The sequence below is a fragment of the Telmatherina bonti genome, assembly GCF_933228915.1.
Source record: "Telmatherina bonti genome assembly, chromosome: 3".
NCBI lineage: Eukaryota > Metazoa > Chordata > Actinopteri > Atheriniformes > Telmatherinidae > Telmatherina > Telmatherina bonti.
In genome coordinates this window covers 9,113,599-9,130,683 of record NC_136621.1, presented here as the reverse complement: position 1 = coordinate 9,130,683, position 17,085 = coordinate 9,113,599, and the positions used below count along the sequence as shown (strand labels likewise).

At 40.7% G+C, this 17,085-nt stretch overlaps 2 protein-coding genes across 2 annotated transcripts; both read left to right on the top strand.

Annotated features, from left to right (window-relative positions):
• Window positions 1-237: 237 nt before the first annotated feature.
• On the top strand, window positions 238-3,671 carry gpr78a (G protein-coupled receptor 78a; the record flags this gene model as incomplete). Its single annotated transcript, XM_079261730.1, has 3 exons — window positions 238-998; window positions 1,347-1,460; window positions 3,428-3,671. Exons 1-3 carry the CDS (start codon window positions 325-327, stop codon window positions 3,669-3,671), a joined length of 1,032 nt encoding a protein of 343 aa, XP_079117856.1. The 5' UTR covers window positions 238-324.
• A 2,577-nt stretch (window positions 3,672-6,248) lies between these two features.
• On the top strand, window positions 6,249-15,887 carry cpz (carboxypeptidase Z). The gene is made up of 13 exons (XM_079265178.1): window positions 6,249-6,460; window positions 6,978-7,010; window positions 7,507-7,558; window positions 7,677-7,999; window positions 8,095-8,310; window positions 8,843-9,078; window positions 12,876-13,037; window positions 13,110-13,268; window positions 13,838-13,973; window positions 14,063-14,202; window positions 14,398-14,497; window positions 14,652-14,797; window positions 15,192-15,887. The coding sequence occupies exons 1-13, from the start codon at window positions 6,370-6,372 to the stop codon at window positions 15,387-15,389; spliced, it is 1,992 nt and encodes a 663-aa protein (XP_079121304.1). The 5' UTR covers window positions 6,249-6,369; the 3' UTR covers window positions 15,390-15,887.
• Window positions 15,888-17,085: the final 1,198 nt, after the last annotated feature.

Genomic DNA, 17,085 nt, shown 5'->3' with positions numbered 1-17,085 from the left:
AGCGGAGTAAACGCAGAAAGACCACTCAGCTGTTCATGTCGGGGTTTAAACAGTTCTCATTAATGGAGGAGTCAGATTCCAGTCAGCTGTGCTCTGACTGGATGTCTATAAACATCACAGGAAAGTGACTTTTAATGTCAGGACAGCTTTGTTGGGACGTTTCAGCACTGGACAGCTCTCTGGGTTCCTCGCGCTGATAAACGCGCGTGGGGAATGTGGCTGTGGGCATCTGTCACAGCTGGTGGGGGCCAGGAGCAGCGATCATGGCGAAGCCTCCACAGCATCCTCCCCTCTGCTGCTGCTGCTGACTGCGAGCCCAGAGACATGAGCATCCCGGAGTTCCTCCTGGAGGTCTCCATTGTGGTCTTAGCTGTTGTTTCCTTTCTGACAAACTTCTCAGTGCTGCTCTGTTTCACTCAAAGCGCCGACCTCAGAGCCCACGTGCCGGGAATCTTCCTCCTGAACCTCTCCTTTTCCAACATCCTCCTCACCGCCATCAACATGCCAGCTACTTTCCTCGGTGTGGCCAGGAGCGGGAAGCCCCTGGGGGACGCGCTCTGTCGCGCCGTGAGCTTCGCAGAGACCTTCAGCACCTCCAACGCCATGCTGAGCATGGCCGCGCTGAGCGTGGACAGGTGGATAGCCGTCATGTTTCCTCTCAGCTACTCCAGCAAGATGCGCCACAGAGACGCTTTTCTCATCGTTGCCTACTCCTGGCTGCACTCTCTCACGTTTTCTCTGACCCAGCTGATGATGGACTGGGGAGGGTACAGTCACACATACGCGTCGTGCACGGTCCACCTGGAGGAGGACCGGGTGCCGCAGCTGGGAGCTTATGCCGCCTTCACGGCGCTGTTCCACGGCAGCAGCTTTGCGCTCTGCCTCCTCGTCCTCTGCTTCGCCTACCTCAAAGTTTTGAGAGTAGCCAGGTCTCACTGCAAGAGGATAGACGTTATCACAGTGCAGACTCTGCTTCTGCTGGTTGATATTCACCCCAGGTAGATGCAGCTAAACGCCAATATTTTACTTCAAAGATCTGAACTTTCTGAGATGTTTATTCTGATGTCAAGCATTAAATCAGGGATCACCAGTTCAGGACCTCTTGGGCCAGTATCCTGCAGAGTTTCAATGCTTTTGCAACACACTTGATTCAAAATGAACAGTTCCCAAAGAGCTTGTGGTGTGCACAAGTCCCCAGTTTGAGTCAGGTGGGTTGCAGCGGGGAAACAATGGAAATTTAACAGACTCTGGTCCAGGATGTCCAGAATGGATGATCCCTAATACAAAATGTTGAGATATTTATTGGTGTCAGACATGATTAATTACTACTTGTGTCTTCCTGTTAGTGTTAAGGAGAGATGTCTTGCTCAGCAGAAGAAGAGGAGGCAGCGAGCAGCTAAAAAGATTTGCATCTTCATTGGTTCCTTCATCCTTTGCTTTTCACCTTATGTCATAACAAGGTAACACTTCTTTCTGGCTTTCATTTATTTATTTATTCTAATACAGCTCTGTTTGTTTTTATGATGTTAACTGGGTCTAAGAAGTAATGTTCTGATATTACAGCCACCATGAGGATGGAAACAGAAAAACTGCGCCTCAGAAGGTGATCTGTCAAATAACAAACCATTCTGTAGTCATTGAAAACATTCAGTGTTCATTCTGGGATGCTATCTTTTAATCTCAAGATGCAAGAATAGTCACAATCTCAAAATAAACAGAATAGCCTGTCAACTTGCAAGCTGTAAATCCCATTTTCAGAAAAGTTGATAACATAAAATGCAAAAGAAACCTTAAAAAGTGTTCAGTTCCCTTCTTTTTTATGTTTTTTTTTCTTTTTTACATATAATCATTTCATGACAGAAAATTCCTCTTGTTAGATTTATAAAAGCAAATGATAATTTGTGTCCATTCTTAGTCAGCTCCTAAACAATCTATAGTTGCTCTATGTTAAATTTAATTATAGGAGACAGATCTGAACTGCCGGCAGGTGAGTCAAGCACGCTCACTCTTGCTTTGTCTACGAAGCCAGACTGTTGGGAGCTGCGCAGAAGGAGCCCTGGCATTGTTTCCAAGGATGTGTTTGTTGTTTTACAACCTGCAAACTACTTGGTTAACTGTTTAAATCGAGTGATTAAGATTAGAATAATAAAATGCCTTGCATAGAAACTAGTGAAGAAAAATCTAATCGTGGATCTCTGGTTGCTCAGTCATTCCCTATCTGCGCAAAATGTTCTGGACACGAGAGCAATGCATCACACTGAAACAGATTTCTGTGAAAGTAGACACAAAATGAAGAACAAAACAAAACAAAAAGCCCAAAACAAAACAAAAACTTCCACATCAGCATCAATTTAAGGTTTATTGTGATACTGCTGTTAGTTTTATGGTTTATGGTTAAAGTTGTGTCAGTTTTCGCTCCAAATGTCTTAAATGAAGCTCTGCATTATTAGCATGTTCATGCAGAATACTGATGCTATGGACGCTGATACTCACCAATACCACTACAGATTCTGTAACATTTACTCAGATCTTCATTATCTTTCTGTTATTTTGCGATGATCCATATTCCACACGGGGAACTTGGTGATCTTTGCAGAGTCATGTATTTCTCCTTCTGTAGTTTTTGAAAACAGTCCTGGACTCTGAGTGAAAAAGTGTTTTCATGGTGCTCCTAATTCCATGTGACCCTATTGATTGTGATGACTTGACAGCTTCTCATGCAGTTCTGATTGAAGTGATGCTGGTTTTCCACCTTTTCTTTACTGCAGTGGGGTTTTCTTCAAACCATCAAATATTCTCATAATATTTTGTTCAGCAGTTTTGCACTCAGAAACAGGTTATATTTTAAACCGACTGATGATTTTAAATAGGTTTGGCAAAAAAAAGTCACAAACTATGTCACACCCTTATTTGGAAAACTTTTGCTGCATTTTTATACCCAATCTTGACGCCCTAACCGGTAACACTTTAAAACCTCTATAAAAGTGACACTTGTATGTTTTCTAAACCTGAAACTTTCCAGTTTTTTTCTGCCCACTTCCAGTCTTTTTTTTTTTTTTTTTTTTGTTTTTGTATGTGTTCTTTGCATGAATGTCACATAATCTATCATAGCTTTTAAGACATTGTGTCAATTTTTCTGGAAATACGTTTTGTATTTAAAACATTTTACAGATGCATCTGATTATATTCAGGCTATTTGGTGCAACTAATTATGGTCTAACAGCCCAAAATAAAGAAAAATCTAATTTGTTTTTGTAGTCTCTATTAGTTTCCACAATCTTCCGCTCCAAAATCCCTCTAACAGGGGAAACAGAAACTGCTGGAATTGCCAGAGAGGAACAATTTTTCCTGTTTCCACCACTTTCCGTCAAGGAAAGACATCTTGGCCAGCAGATATGACTTGTTTCCTTTTGTCCTCTTCCTGCAGGCTGGTGGAGCTGCTGCCCTCTGTGCACATCCCCCGGTACTGGGGAATAGCCACTAAATGTCTGATGTATGTCAAAGCCTCCAGCGACCCTTTTGTCTATTGTCTTCTGCGACACCAGTACAGGAAGGTCCTGGTTAGTGTCATCAGCCGGATTGTGAGAAAGGATCAGCGTTTCCTCTCTGTCCACAGCACGAGCAGCGTGTGGGATACTACAGATGAAAACTGCCTCGCAAGAATAACCTGAGCTTGATGTGCTGCTGTGTGAAACATAACCTCTTCACCTCATGTGCAGGAAGGTCAGAGGTACAACTTATAAAGTGAAGCAGCCTCTGAGGTCAGAAGATGGAAAGAAGTCAATGTTCTTCTCAAGGAAGTCACTTGAACAAAAGTTGGGACAGCAGTGAAGTCTGAAACAGCAGAGTTTTCCTCTGGGAAAATGGTGAAAGAAACAAACAGTTTCTACTCAACAAGATCTAACTCACCTCTGACGTTTGCAAAAAGCCTTTTCAGACACTTTGACAGCCGTTTCTACAGGTATACTGCAGAGTAATTGCTGAGGGAATACTGCAGAAAAAACCTCAATGTTTATTACTGTGCTCTGTGTATTTATGTAACAGTGAATTTGTCAGGAAGTGGAATGTTTCAGCAAATATTAAAGCTTGTGATAATAAGTACCGAGTTGTTTTACCATTAGAAGAACGTATTAAAAAAAAGCCCACTGCTACTTAAATGTACCATCCCAGCAGCATCATGAGCCAAAGTTGTAAGAAATGCAAAAGGGGAATTTCTTTGTTTCTTCTTTAAATGTAACATTTCTTTCACTGTAAGAATGAAATACATTTTCGAACCACATTTAGACACACGTGTTTAACATAAACTCAATATATTTATTCACATGGTCCAGATGACTGGCTGCAGTTCAAACGGAGCATCTGAAGGAGGAAAAAAAGAGGATTTAAGTGACTTTGAACGTGGTGTGGATGATGGTCTGAGCATTTCAGAAACTACTGAATTACTGGTTTCACACACAAAAACATCTCTAGGGCAGTGTTGTTTTTTTTTATTTTTTTTTTTTATTACCTTTTTTGAGGCAAGGTACACTTTTTCACAGAAAAAAATCACAAGGCACACCACAAACCAAAATTTTTGTTTTTTTGTTTTTTTTGTTTTTTAAAAAGCTTATATAAATAATATGAAGTCCATCTTTTCGAAGTGTCTTGAATAGAACAGATAAACACAGATAAAAACAGAAAAAGGAATTTTATGAGCTTTCACCTGGGCCTGGGCCTATTTGGAACAACACAGAGCTGCTTATGAGGAAAATGAGGTGAAACTGGATAATTCTCACGGCACATCTGATGACCTCTCATGGCAGACTGTTGTGCTGCGGCCCAGTGGTTGACAAACACAGCTCTAGGGTTTACAGAGAACAGTCTGAAATAGGGAAAATTAATAATGAGCAACATTTATCTGCATCAATGTCTCTTATTGAAGTCAGAGGTCAGAGGAGACTAAACAGACTGTCAGAGATCATAAAAAGGCATCAGGAAGTCAAACAAGCACTGCTTCTAACCCAGGTATGCAGAATATCATTTCTGAACACACAACACATCCAACCTTGAAGCAGAAGAACACACCAGGTGTCGCTCCTGTCAGCTAGGAACAGGAAACTGAGGCTGGAATTCACACAATACTGGACAATAAAAGATGGCAAAACATTGCCTGGTCTGATGAATCTCCATTTACACTCCACAATCAGACAGGAGCAGATTCACAAACAATCAAACAAAAGACACGATGCATGTTGCCTTGTATCCAGCTGCTGCTGCTGCTGTGATGTTACCGGGGATATTTTCTTGCAACACTCCTGACTTTCAACTGACCACAGCCTACCTGAGTATCGCTGCTGACCATGTCCATCCATGAATGACTACAGTGTAGCATCTTCTGATGAATACTTCCAGCAACATAATGCACCACGTCACACAGCTCAAATCATCTCCAACCGCTTTCATGAACAGGAAAATAAGTTCACTGTACTCCAACGGCCTCCACAGTCACCACATCTCAATCCAACAGAGCAGCTTTGGGATGTGCTGGAACGGGAGATTCTCATCATGGATGTGGAGGCAACAAATCTGCAGCAACTGTGGAATCATATCACGTCAATATTTCATGTATATTTTATCTAGAAACAAATAAAATAAAAAAAGATTGAGTGATAAAAGCAAAATCTTTTAGGTGTGTTTTCAACACCTTGTGGAACATTTGAAGGCAAACAGGGCGTCCGACTCCGTACTGGTAAGATGGACTTCATAAAGCACCGGTGAATGGAAATATACTAAAACACTAAATAAAATAAAATAAAAAATAAGATAAAAATAAAATAAAATATTCAAATTTTCCTTATTTCTTTCTGTCCGTCAGTATCATCTCGCGACCTTCTAGGGGCCCCGATCATGTTAATGGGAACCATGGTGTGTATAACCATACTAAATCCGCGCGTGACAGTCTCTTTTAGCAGCGTGCGTGTGATAGAAGAGCAGAAAGGACGAGATGAACTTCCAGAAGTTTCTCAGACAAACAAGTGATGCAAAAACAAACCTATTCTTGCCTCCACTGAGCTTCGCGCTGTCAAACAATGGAGACGTAAATCTTTCCACTCCTTCCAACTCAAGCCACGTTTCCTCCTCACGCGCACACACACGCGCACTCGCTTTTTAACACGGTGAAATACGAGCAGTGCAGGGGCCACAATCTCCGGCTCGCCTCGGGTTTTTCCGGCTCAGGGATGCTCCGCGCAGCAGACAAAGGACGGAGCTGTCTGTGATGCGGGCAGTAATTATCAGGACTTAAGGAGACGGCTGGGGGGAAAAGTTGGAGCTTTAAACAGACGGTGCCACATCACACACACACACACACACAACTCACGGCTCTACAACATGCGTTTGGACGTTTTGCTGCTGCTTTTCTTGGCGACGAGCAGCTGGTGTGTCCCGCAGCAGAGGTGTCATCCAGGAGACCAGTTTTTGGGTAAGGTCGCTCGTTTCTGACAACTGTTTCATACAATCCAAAGCCTGGATTCATGCCTCCGTGGGGGTGGAAGGAGAAGTTTACAGACAGGAATGTTTATCCCCATGCGATGTGAAATTATGTGGAGCAATTTAAATAAGATTTGTGAAGAACTATCAACTAATTTACTCTAATTTATGTGTACCTGAAGATATTTAATCACATTCTACTTATAAGAAGATACATTTTCTTAGTGAAGTTAAATTAATGCGCTGTCTTTTAACTTTACAACTTTACTTTTTATTTATTTAGAGATTTTCCTTTTTTTCCCTTTCCTTTTTTTTTTATTTTTTATTTAAATAATGATAAGAACTTTGCCTTTTAGACCCCCTCCAACCTGGTCACTAACTCAGTGTAAACAAAGACCCTGCTCTGGTTTGTCCCGGTGCTTTTGAAGATGTCGCCGCCTGGTGTTAAAACAGACTCACTGATGTTTTCCTGATGTGTAAGTTTGTTGTTTGGCTTGTTTCTCTCACAGGAAGATGCAGCAACAACCCATATGAAGAAAAGCGTATGTGGCTGATTCATTTTTACTTTCTACATTGGTCTGTGTTGGACTTACAAAGTGTAACCTCAGGGCTGGAAAACCAAAGTATTTGGAATACCAAGTGCTGCTACAAGACGCAACAGGCCCCCGCTGCAGATAGAGCTAAGATAAGTAGTTCAGTTCAATCAGTTTTATGGAGAAATTCTGTACTGCACTGATCTGTTCAGAGGTTTCAGTGTAAGGTTATGTCAAAGTAAGTGACTGGTTTTCATTTAAAGATCCATGTCAGGTTGTTCTGACCTGAAATCTACACGCGACACAAAAAAAAAAAAAAAAAAAAAAAAGAACAAAACGATTCCTTAAACTGAACAAATCCTGTTTTAGATTGATGAGGAAAAGACGGCAATGTTGTCTGAAATCCCCTAAAAGATGTGACGCTATGTGACTTTGGTATTTTCTCTCTTTCTCGTTCTTTCATTTTGACACAGTAAACCTTATTAGCTCTTCTGCCCCCCAACAGCTGTTTGCACAGAGTTGAGCCTGGGCTACTGCAATGATCTGGATTACTCAAGGTGGGTCTAATTTAAGGATTGTTTGAAATCAGAAACTCTTTCGTAAATTATTCACGCCTCATTGTGGGGATTACATTAAATCCCTGCTGTTAAAATCTTCTATAAACTGTCTGTATAGCACCATTTTTCCGAACATCCTTGGTCATCAGAGCCGTGTCGATGCAGAGTCAGGGGCAGAGTACCTTCTCCTGAGTGTCATCCATGGCCTGCTCAATGGGGAGTGCTCCCCTGAGATCCGGCTCGTAGGCTGCTCCGTGCTGGCCTCACCCTGCCAGGACAACAAGATGATCAAACCATGCCGCAGCACATGTGAAGCACTGAGGAAGGACTGCTTCCATGCTTTTGAAGCCATCGAGATGGCCTGGCCTTACTTCCTAGATTGTGACCGCTTCTTTGCCAGTGCCGAGGAGGGCTGCTTTGACCCGCTGGCGGGACTGAAAGGTAACCGTCACAGTGATGTGCTGCCAGAATAAACTAGATCATCTTTGAGAGAAATACTGTGCTCCCATCTCCTTCCTCTGTTGTCCCATTTCCAGCCAGGCAGGAAGTTGCGTTGTCTAGTCTCTCTCCTGAGGAGCCCAGCACCATCATCCAGTTTACCTACACCAGCAATGCCCAGATGTACAGCTTACTGAAAAGAACAGCGGCCAAGTGCTCCCACATCTCTCACGTCTACAGCATCGGACGCAGCAGTGAGGGCAGGGATCTGCTGGTGATTGAGTTCACCAACAACCCAGGACAGCATGAGCTACGTGAGTAGGGGAGAGGGGTGGAAAGAGAACGATGTATCACACATTATTTAGTAGGGCTGTGACGATAAGCTTTTGTCCCGATTTGATACGATTCCGATTTTTTTGGGTGCCGATTTGATTTAAATTGCGTTTCTCACAATTCTCAGATATTGCGGATTTTTGTAGATTAAAAACAAAAAAAAAAAGTATAAAACTTTTTTTTTTTTGCTTGTCATTTTTCTTCATTTCAATGAGGAAAAAAAACAACACAGTAGCCAGATAATCATTCTGCTGCTATAATGCTCAAGAAGACAAGTAAAAAGATCAATAAAAACAATAAAAATGACAAAAATTTTATAATGGATTATTTTTATTTATTGGGGGGGGGGGGGGGGGGGGGGGGGGGGGCTCCTAATCATCAAGCTCCCTATTCAGAGGGAGCCTGATGATTGGAAAATCCTTGTTTTCAGCTGCAGCAGACACTTTAGTCACCCACAGTGAAGATGAAAGCACCGCAGCTATTATCTCCTTTGTCTATGTCCTTTAACTGCAGTGGAGCCAGAGATCAAGTTGGTGGGCAACATGCATGGAAATGAGGTGCTGGGCCGCCAGCTGCTCATCTACCTAGCCCAGTACCTGTGTTCAGAATATATTCTGGGAAACCAAAGAATTCAGACCATCATCAACAACACTCGCATCCATATTCTGGCCTCCATGAACCCAGATGGTTATGAGCTTGCTGCCTCAGAGGTAGAGGATAGCAATGACCCGGAGCTCGCCAACCAGGAAGTAAATATTGTTAACAGAAAAAAAGACAAACCGCCATTATCCGCTCTCTGTCTGATGATTTATGTATTTTCTCAGCTTTGGTGTGGAAGTGGAAGATAGAGCACTCTGCTAAGGAATACTAATGCAAAGTGTGTTTTACAGTGTGGGTTGTGGAGTTAATGAACAGCATGGATCAACGTTAAGTGACGCTAAGAAACCAGAGTGCTCAGGCTTCCACTTCCTGCCTGTCTGTTTGCCCATCTACATACGCAGATCCTCCCACTCCCAGACTAAATAATTAACCAGTCAGTGATGATAACATTTGTAAAAGGTAAAAATGACTGTTTTGATCCTGCCAGCCGGTGGCGTAGTGCTTAGCACTGTGGCCTCACAGCAAATGAGGGACATACCCTAACCCTAACCCGCTCTCCCACCATCCAAAGATATGCATGTTTGGTTAATTGGTTTCTCTAAATTGTCTCTAGGAATGACCGTGAGCATGAATAGTTGTTTGTCTCTTTGTGTTGGCCCTGTAATGGACTGGCAACCTGTCCAGGGTGTACCCTGCCTCTCACCCAGTGATTGCTGGGATAGGTTGCCTGAATTGGACGAAACAGATAATAAAATGGATGGATGGTGTCTGCAGGATCCTGGGACAACAGCTGGCAGTGGGATGACCGCATGCACTTTGCTTGTGTTTGTTGCAACGCTAAAATTCAGGCCTCCAACATGAACATGATGACGTGGACGGATCATGTGCACGTTCATCATTAGACTCGGGGCAGTCAGAGCTATGAATAGCTGATAGTTTTTTATGTTACCTGCATATTACACATAACCATGTTCCAGACAGTCCATATTATGTGTAGAACATTTCACATTTTTGAAAAATGATGAAATTTCAGTCAAACTGCTTTAACTTTTACATTATTTGCATGAATCACAGAAATTTTTTAGTTATGTTTAATGTGTAAAAATGTACATTTCCTTTTGTTCACGATTTTTCTAATGAAAAAAGAAAAACGTTGACATAGCTGTGCATGTACAGTCTTGAGCTACCCCTCATTTATTTATATATCACTATGAAAAACCAGGAATTAGATGCTGCAGTATATTGACTTATGTACACACAAAGGGAAGTATAAGATAATTAGAGAGAAAAAGCAGTTTCTGATGAGCGTTAAGTCAGCCTGAACCCTCCACGACAAGCTTTCTCAACACTTCTTTTGATAGTCTTTAGAAACAGCGTTCAAGCTTTTTGAACGACTTTTCAAAGTTGTAAATAGATCTTGGCTTTTCTTTTTTATTTTATCAGTGAAGATTCAACACTGCTTCCATAATGTTTCCAGTTCTGTGGAGGATTTATTCCTCCATCAAACCAGTTGTCACAGATTTCCAGTCCTGTTGTCTCATTTGTCATACTGGTAACACTTTATAATAATGGTACAAATCATATACTTAAGTACTGTGTAACTCATGATGAACTAATGCATTCATTTATGAAGACTTCATCATGAATTCCTGTTGCTGATCATGAACTAATGATGATCTGAATGTCGATTGATTTGATTACTTGACCTCTAATTGATAATCAATTAATGAACATTAGTTCATTGTTAATTCATCAATATGTTGACAAATTTGCTGGTTTAGATACAAGTATATCATTTAATCCCCTGCTACTTTTTTTTTAAAATTTATTTTTATTTAAAGCAAGACACACTTAAAGAAGTTCACTTAGGTGAACATAGAGATGTAAAAGCGCTTGGAGTGATTATCAGGGTTTTAAAATCACTGTATTAATGCAGTACATTTAACAAAGATATGACACTGGTCTGTATGGAAATGCTTTATATCAAATATGTAGCTGCTTTAGAATCAACAAAACAAAACAAACAAAAAAAAAAAATAGAACCTACAATCAACATTCATTAATATTCCCCCAAAGCACTTTTATATCCATGTTCACACAAAGGAACTTCTTTGAGTGTCTTGCATAAATAAAATGAAAAGAAAATCAGTAGCAGGGAATTAAATACACTCTCAAAAATAGAGGTACAAGATAAGGACATTTCTGTACCTATAGGTACATTTTAAAGAAATGTTCTCTCAAAAGTACAATACTGGTCTTTAAGAGACCAGAAGCACACCTTCAGAGTACGAAAAACGGTTCAAAGTGACATAAAGTACAAATTTGTACCATTTCGACCATAAGGGAACCTGCAGCATTGAAAAATGTAATGTTAATGGCTGTAATGTTACAAACTAGTGCAGAGTTGAGTGATGACAGTAGTCCTACTTAACAGTCATTTACTACACCAGACAATGAAGGTCCTGCGATGGACTGGCGAGCTGTCCAGGGTGTACCCTGCCTGTCGCCCAAAGCCAGCTGGGATAGGCTCCAGCTTCCCCGCGACCCTGAATTGGAATAAGCGGTTCAGAAAATGGATGGATGGACAATGAAGGTCAGATGCTGCAGACTAAGTGTATGGCTGGTCAGTATTTTGAGTTTTTGAAGATTATTTCTAGATTAAAGATAAGATAATATTGCTAAGAGGAATGGACCAGGCCTAATCCTGTGAAAACATAAAAAAACATAACTTGATAAGGTGAGGTTGAACTTGATAAGGTACAAAAATAGGCCAGAACTGAAGGGTACAAAAATGTCTCTCAAAAGAGTACACCCCCAGCGACAAGCATTTGTACCTTTTTAGGTACAAGCTGGTACCTCTATTTTTGAGTGTGTATTTTTCTATTTAAACTGGCAAATATGTCAACATATTGATGAATTAACAGTGAACTAATGTTCATTAATTGCTGATCAATAAAGGATCAAGTAAACACACAATTCAACATTGAGATCATCATTAGTTCATGATGAGGAACCGGAATTCATGATAAAATCTTCATTAATAAATGCATTAGTTACATTTGACCTAAGCATATGATTTCTACCATTAATGTAAAGTGTTCTCGTCATACTTAAGTCTTTTCTCCTTGTTTCCTTCGTGAAGAATAGATTTTTCCCCTCACACTTAGACCATTTCTGACAGTTGTTTAGTGAACATTAGATGGATCAACTGAGGGGTCCCCGGTGTCAGGTATTTGTTGTTTTGTTGCCCAGCTAGTTCTTCTTTGGCCTTGCACTTGTTTAGTTTATTCATTTTTCTAAGATGTGCTGATTCCACACATTTTAGTTAATACCTTTTAAAAAGAATCTTATGGGTGAAAAATAAACTACTATTTGTCTGTCGACCATATTTTCTTTGACATTTTTTAATAATTTTTCTCTGTAAAAGACGACACAGACTAGACGAGAAATTAATTAAAAAAAACTTTGAAAGACCATGAAAAAAAACAAAAACCTGGAATATTATTGTTCGAGTCCTTTAAAAGATTTTAGTAATGTCCGACTCCTTGTAAGTGAAATGTGCAAAATAATGGGGGTCGCTCAAGACTTTAGCTCAATAGCATGTATGACAATATGCATACATCATATTCTATAAGACAAGGTTTACCATCTAAAACTTTTTTTTATTGTTTGTATAAAAAAATCTGCATTGCTTTCCTCTACGGATGATAAATACTGACTTCTGCCTCCATTAGCTTCTTCTCATGACGGATACATGGTCTTGTCTTCGTGTTAACAATAGAATTAACAAAAAGTCGAACATGCTCTTCTGTAACATCCTGACTAATACTGTTCAGTGTTTCCGTCACAGAATTACTACTTAAACTAATGTTCACACATCATCATCATTGTTTTAGTCGTTTCACACATTTTAACACCTTTAGTTCTGTTACCCTAAATGTTCAAGGGTCACCTGTTGAACGGCTGGACCAGTGGTCGGGCCAATGCCCAGAACATTGACCTGAACCGCAACTTTCCGGACCTCACGTCCGTCTTTTACCGTAACCGACGGAGCAGGCACTATCGCATTGATCACATCCCAATCCCAGATGCCTACTGGTTTGGGAAGGTAGGAAGACTGCAACATGTATGCTGAAAGCTGGATCAAAAAACAAACAAGAGAACTATCTTTGGACTGTAGGTGGCACCAGAGACCTATGCTGTGATGAAGTGGATCAGATCCTTGCCTTTTGTTCAGTCTGCCAGCCTCCATGGAGGGGAGCTTGTGGTCTCCTACCCCTTCGACTTCTCACGGCATCCACACGAGGAGAAAATGTTTTCCCCCACTCCAGACGAACAGGTAAGAAGTTGTATGGAATTAAAATGCTGCAATAATCTCAAACTAAAATAAAACTTCTTGAAAGCTTGGAGTTCCGTGTTTGAAAATAAAAAACTTATATTAGAGTTTTACAAGTCTGAAAAAAAAGTTTGAATCTCGTCAAGCATAATTTTTTTTTTACTAGAATTGTTGTTTTTCATTACTGCAACATGCATATTACAGAGTTGCAGCCTCACATTTCAGAGAGTGAAAATGGTTTTGGTTGTACCATTTAAGAATGGCACCGTTGTCCCACCGCACTGCACAAAACTTCTGAAAGCTTGTATGAGATCTGAAAACTGCTCTAGGTGGACAAAACTCTGAAAACGTGAGGGGGAGTTGGAAGTTTGGAACCAGTTCTGCACTCAGAGCTAATTTACAAAATTATGTTTGCAGAAGATTTTAACATTTGAAAACTCAAGTTTCAAGCTTTCAGTACTTTTTTGCAAACATGCACACAGCAGTTTGTAGCTAAATTTATCAGTGGGAAAGTAACACAATTAACATTTTCTCTCAATTTCTACCTTTACCAATAATCTCACAACTCTCAGGTTTTCAAGCAACTGGCTCGTACTTACGCCGATGCCCATGCCACCATGTCAAACAACGACACAGACAGGTGCGGGGCCTCGTTTTATCGAACCAGGGGCATCATCAACGGGGCTCTGTGGTACAGTTTTGCTGGTGGTGAGACATTTTAACAACTGCTTGGAGAACCATTTGTCCACTTGTTTGTCTCCCTCTCGACATCACTGAGCATCTCCTCTTATCTGCAGGAATGTCAGATTTCAATTATTTGCACACTAACTGTCTGGAGATCACCGTGGAGCTTGGTTGTGACAAATTTCCCTCAGAGGCTGAGCTTTACCCAGAATGGAAGAGAAACAAAGAAGCTCTGCTCAGTTTTCTGGAGTCTGTAAGTCTCTGCACTTTGGGTTTGATTCACATATGGACACATAATAACACATAAAGGGAAATTTTAGTAGAAAAAAAAGTAGATGAATAATAGCAGTTGCTTCTCTTTAGTGAATGAATGGTGCATTTAGTTTATTCAGGCTGAAACGTCTTTGTAGTGACAGAAATCCTTATTTTCCTCGCTTTCTTTTAACAGGTCCACAGAGGAATTAAAGGAGTAGTTAAGGATACTGATGGAAATGCGATAAAAGGGGCAACTGTGTCTGTCAGGGGAATTAGGAAAGATGTTACTACAGGTATGTATAACATTTATGGGTACGTATTTTCTGTGTAGTCTTGTGTCAGAGTGGAGGATAAGGAATTTATCTACTTGACCAGCGTTGAAGCTGTTTACTGAATTTCCTAAAGTATAGTGGAGATGTTGCTGATGTTTCCTTTCCTTGCTTTCAGCTGAGGATGGAGACTACTGGAGGTTGCTCAACCCTGGCACTCACATCCTGACAGCAACAGCCAAGGGCTACTCCAGAGTCAGTAAGAGAGTTTACCTGCCTCACAGCATGAACAAGGCTGGACGAGTTGACTTCACCTTGGAGAAGGTTTGGCTCTTTGCATTCATAGTCCTACTTTACAGGACATAGTATCAGATCTACAGCTCCTATCAGAGGTTTTCATTCACTCATTTTTCCAAATGATAGGACATCAAATATTCAAATTATGTAGTGGAAATTTAAAGAATAAGAAGCTTGGAGGGGTCTCAGGAACAGCTCAGACAAGACATATTCCTGCCATGAAGTTTTACATCAGAATGAATTTATAGATGCTGCTGTTAAAGAAAGAACCTCTTCTAGATTTGTTTAGTCATGATGGAACGGACCGGGGAACTTTTACTGAATAGTTTGTGTATTTAATTTTTACTGTCGATGTAATTCTACTTCCTCAGACTGGAAATGTAACTTCCTTTATTTTTCTTCACTCCCGTCCCGCATCCAGGTTCCCGTGGAGCCTGATATTGATGACCACCTCTTCCCCACGGTAGATTCCTGGGACCGATTTGATCCGTACAACCAGTTTGAGCGCTACAGCGAGGTAGATGCTACTGGTATAGAGCGGCAGGAGAAACCATGGTGGTGGAACTACTTCTCCCAGTCTGGCATCTCACCTCCAAACTGGCTGCTGCGAAACGTATAGGAACATTGAGCGGAACATAAAAGTCCTGAACTACCAGTGAATAAGAAGAGTAAGAAATCCACATCTCGTCTCACCGGTGCTTTTCAAGGCGACTCTGTAGCAGGATCTGTGAAACTGACATCTCCGTAGCCAAAAAACCTTATCTGTGTTTTCTGGAATAATGTGAACAGCATTTTCCCACCAGATGGCAAATTTAATTCAGGCCTTTGTTCTGCAGCTGGATTGAACTTGTTTGGTCACTGCAAGTGTTTACTGGGAAATAAATGGGATATGGAAACCAGTTATCTGACCACAGTTAAAAGTAAATTTGTGCACATTATTGATACATTATAAATATAATGGCAGCTGTATTAGAGATATTTTCGTGCACAGAAAAAAGTACACATTTAAAGCTTGCTTTTACTAAACAGTCGAATCATTGAACATTAAAACTTGCTGCTTTGTTTGCTTTCCACAGTCATAAATAAACAAATAACTGACCTGAAATGTTCGGCATGTTTCTGTTTGACAGAGGTGGATTTACATCAAACATGCTCCAGCTCGGGGACCTCCGATCCAGGTCCCCGAGGACCAGGATCAGGGATCCCTGCTCCAGCTGATGGACTTTCATCAGTAGAGGGCGCCATAGGATAATTAATGAAAAGGCTAACTTTATTAAATCCAAAGATGACAAATCTAATTGGCATAGAGGAAGGTTAAAATACTCTCCACTCTTTCATGTTTTGATTGATCCGGTTTATGATTGAAAACTGAGTTATAAAAAAGAAAAAACCCAGGAAGAATGATTATCTGTGAGGTTTCTGCGTCCTGGCTTTGTGTGTTCCTCTTTAATCCTGCTGCCATGTGGAGAGATCCGCAGAGCTTTGTCCTCATCAGGTGCTGCAGCAGCTGGTGGTTGATGGCAACTTGAAAACAATTTTCATCGCTATTTTCCAGTCCTTATAGAAGAAGAGTGTGGGTTTCTGTCTCGTGTTTTTATATATTTTAATAATTAAAGGTTTTCTTTAAACAAACCAATTATATTTCTTCAGCTTCTTTATACTGTCACCAACTTTAGCATTTAACATGCTACATGAGGCTGCAGTCTTAGTATATCTCCAGTTTTTTTTTTCCTTTTTATGTTCAGGGCACTTCAAACATCGGCCTAATGGGTGAACTTACTGTGACGATAGAAAACTGTCTTTAAGTTTTCTGCTTATGAAAATAATTTGACTGTAGACTTATGGGCTCATCGTTTTGAAACAGCTTTATAAACAGACTGATGAACAGCAAACGCAGGTTCTCTGAGACATGGGTCACCCAGGTGTGTTGACCCCCCCCCCCACACACACGTCTGGATGCTCCAAACCTAAACGGTGACTAAACATCTGCTCTCATAGATGTGGTTACTCTCACTAGACTGATCAGTTGAGTGTGTTTGAGTCGTGTCACCTGCAGTTATTGAGAAAAATGCCTCTTTATGATGGCCAAATATTTCAAACAAGCAAAAACACAGTGTGATATGTCTTGTTCTTCCAACGTTGTGTTTACCTAATTACAGACCCGGTAAGGACAACGGGATTTAAATTATTTATACTATCAATTATGTCCCAAAAGATATAAGTCTCACAGGGGGAACTCTTTGTCAGCTGACTTTACACAACTGAATGCAATACTGTAAATAATTATTTTACACATCACAGGTGTTGGCCACTGG

Bases quoted from the DNA above. Each gene is read 5' to 3' on its own strand.
- cpz (XM_079265178.1), top strand. From the start codon at position 6,370: ATGCGTTTGGACGTTTTGCTGCTGCTTTTCTTGGCGACGAGCAGCTGG. The intron at 8,311-8,842 runs GTGAGTAGGGGA...CTTTAACTGCAG, and splicing joins CCCAGGACAGCATGAGCTAC to TGGAGCCAGAGATCAAGTTG. The intron at 9,079-12,875 runs GTAAATATTGTT...TAAATGTTCAAG, and splicing joins CGGAGCTCGCCAACCAGGAA to GGTCACCTGTTGAACGGCTG.